Source organism: Adiantum capillus-veneris, chromosome 19 (assembly GCF_014529385.1).
Source record: "Adiantum capillus-veneris isolate H3 chromosome 19, ASM1452938v2, whole genome shotgun sequence".
In the NCBI taxonomy this organism is placed as follows: Eukaryota; Viridiplantae; Streptophyta; class Polypodiopsida; order Polypodiales; family Pteridaceae; genus Adiantum; species Adiantum capillus-veneris.
Genome location: NC_140949.1, coordinates 74,493,910 through 74,499,575, shown reverse-complemented (window position 1 = coordinate 74,499,575; position 5,666 = coordinate 74,493,910). Strand labels below are relative to the sequence as shown.

The 5,666-nt window shown below is 42.9% G+C and overlaps 1 protein-coding gene and 1 pseudogene across 1 annotated transcript; both read right to left on the bottom strand.

The window, feature by feature from the left end:
* Window positions 1-451: 451 nt before the first annotated feature.
* Window positions 452-1,994, bottom strand: LOC147434245 (polyubiquitin-like). The gene has a single exon (XM_086490801.1). It carries the CDS (start codon window positions 1,939-1,941, stop codon window positions 568-570), a length of 1,374 nt encoding a protein of 457 aa, XP_086346927.1. The 5' UTR covers window positions 1,942-1,994; the 3' UTR covers window positions 452-567.
* Window positions 1,995-4,046: 2,052 nt separating this feature from the next.
* LOC147434244 (uncharacterized) lies at window positions 4,047-4,502 on the bottom strand (annotated as a pseudogene).
* Window positions 4,503-5,666: the final 1,164 nt, after the last annotated feature.

Below are 5,666 nucleotides of genomic sequence, written 5' to 3'. Positions count from 1 at the left end.
TTGTTGAAGACATCCAAAGAGACATATAGCGTTGTAAGCATCACTGAATCATTCCCACATGGTAGCTCACTCTTCTCGTGTCCAAGAGATTGAAGTACCCACCTTCGGATAGCAGAAACCATGCATACTTCCTATGTCCATATCCCATTCTCAAGTAAAGGAGATTTCTGGAAATTACAACATATTCTCAGTACCAAGGTCAACTCCACAGTTGTTGGAAGCATAACTTGCTGCGTCATGCGGAAGACAATGCAGTCCCATGAAATGGAAACTTCAATGTTTCAATTCAGCGCACAATTTTCCAATGATCTGAACTAAACTTCGAGTACGCAGAAAAGACACAGAGACGCTTAAAACAAGTGCAAAATGTCATTTTACTGGCAGTAGTCACATCAACTTTCCCTGACACAGTGAGAGAATAAGAAAGAAATATCCAGAAAAGACACAGAGACACTTAAAACAAGTGCAAAATGTCATTTATACTGGCAGTTTCATAACAGAACATGCTCAAGGTTACACAGTACACCATCAAAAAGTAAAAAAGCACTTGAAGATGAGTGGCTAGATTTAATTGCCGCCTCGAAGACGAAGGACAAGATGGAGGGTGGATTCCTTCTGGATGTTGTAGTCAACTAGGGTGCGCCCATCCTCCAGCTGCTTCCCGGCAAAAATAAGGCGCTGCTGATCAGGGGGAATGCCTTCCTTGTCTTGAATCTTGGTCTTCACATTGTCAATAGTGTCTGAGCTTTCAACCTCCAAGGTAATGGTCTTTCCGGTGAGGGTTTTCACAAAGATCTGCATACCACCACGCAGCCGGAGCACAAGGTGGAGGGTGGACTCCTTCTGAATATTGTAGTCGGCAAGGCTACGCCCATCCTCAAGCTGCTTCCCAGCAAAGATGAGGCGCTGCTGGTCAGGAGGAATACCCTCCTTGTCCTGAATCTTGGTCTTCACATTGTCAACAGTGTCAGAACTCTCGACCTCCAAGGTAATGGTCTTTCCAGTGAGGGTTTTCACAAATATCTGCATGCCGCCACGCAGCCGGAGGACAAGGTGGAGAGTGGACTCCTTCTGAATATTGTAGTCGGCGAGGGTACGCCCATCCTCAAGCTGCTTCCCAGCAAAGATGAGGCGCTGCTGGTCAGGAGGAATGCCCTCCTTGTCCTGAATCTTGGTCTTCACATTGTCAACAGTGTCAGAACTCTCGACCTCCAGGGTGATGGTCTTCCCAGTGAGGGTTTTGACAAAGATCTGCATGCCGCCACGAAGGCGCAGGACGAGGTGCAGGGTGGACTCCTTCTGAATGTTGTAATCAGCCAGGGTGCGGCCATCTTCCAGCTGCTTCCCGGCAAAGATGAGGCGTTGCTGGTCAGGAGGAATGCCCTCCTTATCCTGGATCTTGGTCTTCACATGGTCAACAGTATCAGAGCTTTCGACCTCAAGGGTAATAGTCTTCCCAGTGAGGGTTTTGACGAAGATCTGCATGCCACCACGAAGGCGAAGGACAAGGTGCAAGGTGGACTCCTTCTGAATATTGTAATCAGCCAGGGTGCGGCCATCTTCCAGCTGCTTCCCAGAAAAAATGAGGCGTTGCTGGTCAGGAGGGATGCCCTCCTTGTCCTGGATCTTGGTCTTCACAATGTCAACAGTATCAGAGCTTTCAACCTCAAGGGTGATGGTCTTACCTGTGAGAGTTTTGACGAAGATCTGCATGCCACCACGAAGGCGAAGGACAAGGTGCAGGGAGGACTCTTTCTGAATGTTGTAATCAGCCAGGGTGCGGCCATCTTCAAGCTGCTTTCCCGCAAAGATGAGGCGCTGCTGATCAGGTGGGATGCCCTCCTTGTCTTGAATCTTGGTCTTGACATTGTCAATGGTGTCGGAGCTCTCCACCTCCAAGGTGATAGTCTTGCCAGTGAGGGTCTTCACGAAGATCTGCATATCTGCGAGCGGGTGAGACACGCAGGTGTGCGAGAGTGAATGAATAATGAGAGGTGGAGGGTGCGCGTCCATTTAAATGAACGGGACTCGGGGAAAGCAAAAGCGGTCGGGCTTTTCCGACATCCAGAAAAGCAAAAAGGCGACATTGAACCACCTCCGAGTCCCGACCAGAAACGTCTAGAATCGCCTGGACAATTCCATTACGTAAAAGTAACGGAAAATACCCCTCTAATTTGTTGAAATTCCCAAAAATCCCCTCAAATTTCAAAAGCTCCCAAAATACCCCCAATAAATTTCCAAAATGCCCTCCAAATATTCCTAAATTCCTAAAATACCCTGGTTGTGAGATTAAATATCTCCGAAGATTAAAAAAAAAATACAGCTTTTCATAAGAAGACGATTATATATCAATATAAGATGCAAAAACTAAAATTTGAGTTGGTTATGTAGGTTTTGGAGATGAATTGTTTCATTGTTTTCAAACATAATTAATTGCCTTTTTTTTTAATAATTTGTGACAAATTACATGCTAATCACTCAAAACTACTTTTTTCGAGTACCCTCTTTATTTTCAAAAAGGTAGTTTCAAAGCTTCCATACCTTTTTCAACTTCTCTGTCCAATGAAAAGCAACCAGCTGGACTGCCTCTCCTTTCAGGTTTTCCAAAATCGCTCTTAGATAATCAAGGTAAACAGATCTCAATTGTCAAAAAGGAATAACGATTGGAAAATGTTGAGCAATCCAACCAAACTAGATACAAGGGTATTTTGGGAATTTGAGGTGTATTTTGGAAATTTCCACAAATTAGAGGGGTATTTTGGTAATTTTCCTAATAAAATTTATCTTCGGTAGTTCCAAGGGCTTGCATTAAAGGTCCACAATATCCTAACAAAATCCATGGTAATCCCTCCCTTCAAATTTTAAAATTTACTTTCTTATGATCTAACAAGTGATAAAATCACAAGGCCTCCATTGGTAATATATATCTACACCAAATCACGTACAATTTTTTTCTGTTTAACGATGTTGCTCAACTTCCAAAATAAAATAGGATCATAATCATAATCATATAATCTCTCGGTATCTTCATATAGACTAATGTTTGACAAAATAGAAAATAAACGAGAGGGAAAGTGAGATGTGGTGCGTCCTCATGAAAATGAGAGAGAGAGAGAGAGAGAGAGATTTGGGAAAATTACCAAAATACCCCTCTAATTTGTTAAAATTCTCAAAATACCTTTCAAATTTTAAATGTTCCCAAAGTACCCCCAGTTTTTTTGCATTAATTCCCAAAATGCCCTTCAAATTTTCTAGATTATCCAAGATACTCTTCGTTGTGAGATCAAATTTATCCAAAAAAATATAAAAAATTGTAGCTTTTCATAAGAACAATGATCGTCTATCAAATCAAGATGCATATCTAGAATTTGAGTTGGCTATGTAGGCTTTGGAGATGATTTGCTTCATTATTTTTAGGTCCTTTTTTGGAGGTAATTTGTGGCAAATTACATCCCTAGCAATGTCAAGCACTCAAAAACGAATCTCATTTGTCAAAAAGGAATAAAGATTAGAAAATAGCGCACAAGGGCATGTCGGGAAATTTTGAAATGAGTATTATGGGAATTTCCACAAATTAAAGGAGTATTTTGGTAATTTTTCCTATATATATTTTTTTAATGTTGTTTCACATCAGGTGAAGGTGTAGTGAGAATAGGAGATTGTTCGGGATTGCTTATCAAAGCATGATGAGAGAGATAAGAATGGAAGTAACCTCACAATGTGGAGCTCATGCCGTTCTGTTGTGGTCTAGTTCATTGAAGCAGGAGACATCGATCAACTTGCATTGAAGGTGTCTACGATGAAGCTAAGTGCCGATATCTTGTGTGTGTGATGCTTGGCATATGAAGCACAAGAGAAGATTGAGGAAGGTGTGAGGTGAAGACACAGGAAGGTACACATCTTTTCCTACGTCGAGGGATGCAAAAACTGTGGGAGAAGCATCCTATGACGGGCTCTCTCTCTCTCTCTCTCTCTCTCTCTCTCTCTCTCTCTCTCTCTCTCTCTGCGGCCACCATTAAGGACATCCTTGCCACGACCATCCCCAATCACCAAGACTCCTTGCCCATCATTAGCACACCAACTGGGACCACCTTCCGCCACCACAGCAACCTTAATCGAACGCGAATAGGCTTTAGGGGGGACCAGGCCCCTGCTGAGGAAGACTGCCCTGGCAGCACGCCTAGGCACACAAAGCCGCCATTGAACCTCAGGAAGGAGGTGAGGGAAGCGGCAACTCTCCTCGCCAAAAATAAGGGCGGATGGCAAGGGCACAGGGCCACACCATGGCTGGAGCTGTCGGGTCTCCTACCCCGAGAAACCCCGCTCCTTGGCCGAGCCCGCCACACAGAGAACCACTGCGCCAGCACTTTCAGACGAAGTGTGTACAAAGGGCATGATGGCGATTCCTCAGTGCCCCCTTCCTTTCCTTCCCATTTCCAAAATTCCCTACGAATCATTGCAAGAGAAGGCTCATGATTTCGAGGCACGGTCACAAGTCCCATAAATGTCCACTATCTCTCTATCCACGGTCCAATAAAACAACAGATAACTCTGTCCAGTTTTTGAAAAATACACACCAGTCATCTAAATGAGTGCCCACTATCTTATTTCGACCAATCAACATTTTTGACCTATAAAAAAAAATGCTTGAAAATACAACTTCGTTTTAGTCAGCAAAAAGAGAATGCATCGCTATAGCCTTGCCCTTTTGGCAGGCCAAAAAGACAGGGTATCAGATAATGTCAAGCTATGGCACTTGTACTTTCTCTCTTTCATTTGATTAATGTCTGACATAAAATGGGGTTGGTGGTCGATTGTGGGCAAGCAACATGCAGCCATGTGAAGGTAACAACCTCCCATTCCATAAATAGCAAAGTCCTTCAAATTATTTCATTTGAGTCATTTCATAAATTGTGCTTTTTAAAGACTCATTAATTTTTGACATATTTCATAAGTCTTAATATTTCTATCTAAGCGTCATGAGAGTTGCACCTATCTGTGAAGTGCCATCCTATGAAGGCGACTCAACCCAACTTAACCTTTTAGAAAAGCTTTATAGCCTTCACCTTGTCTCCTTGCTACATTGCTAAGCATGAAGCCTTTAGAGCCATCAGCTTGCTTGCTTGAACCTAAGGCCTTGAACAACAACACATTGGGCTATATCAGCCTGTGCAATAAACAATATCAATTGCCCCTTGATATTCACTCAGCAATGCCAATTCCCACTATTGAGTCCGGCTTGTAGGAACATTCCTTGATTTTCATTCTTTCGGGCTGACACGTTGCAAAGAGCTCTGTCGGTTGTCCGCTGAAAATAATGCTTAGAAAAAATCGTTTTCAAGAACTTAGAAAACCTACTTTAGAGATTATGGACGTAAATTGACAATATTTGTAAGGTTTTACAGTGAGTTTCTCTACAATGTGTAGGTTTATTAAATGCTTTTTTGGAACAGTGGTTGAATATAGCCTAGATCTTTTCTTCATTGTCGAGTACGTTGATGGCCCTTGTTGGTCCGACATCATCACCATGCACACAGTCCCCACAACATGAAGCAAACACTGTTGTGTATCATTGATGGTTCCCATTCTATGTTGGACACCTATAACTGTTAGCAGTTTGCCTCCACTTCGTCCCGCCTGCTTAGCACTACTTGTTGTACTAGAAA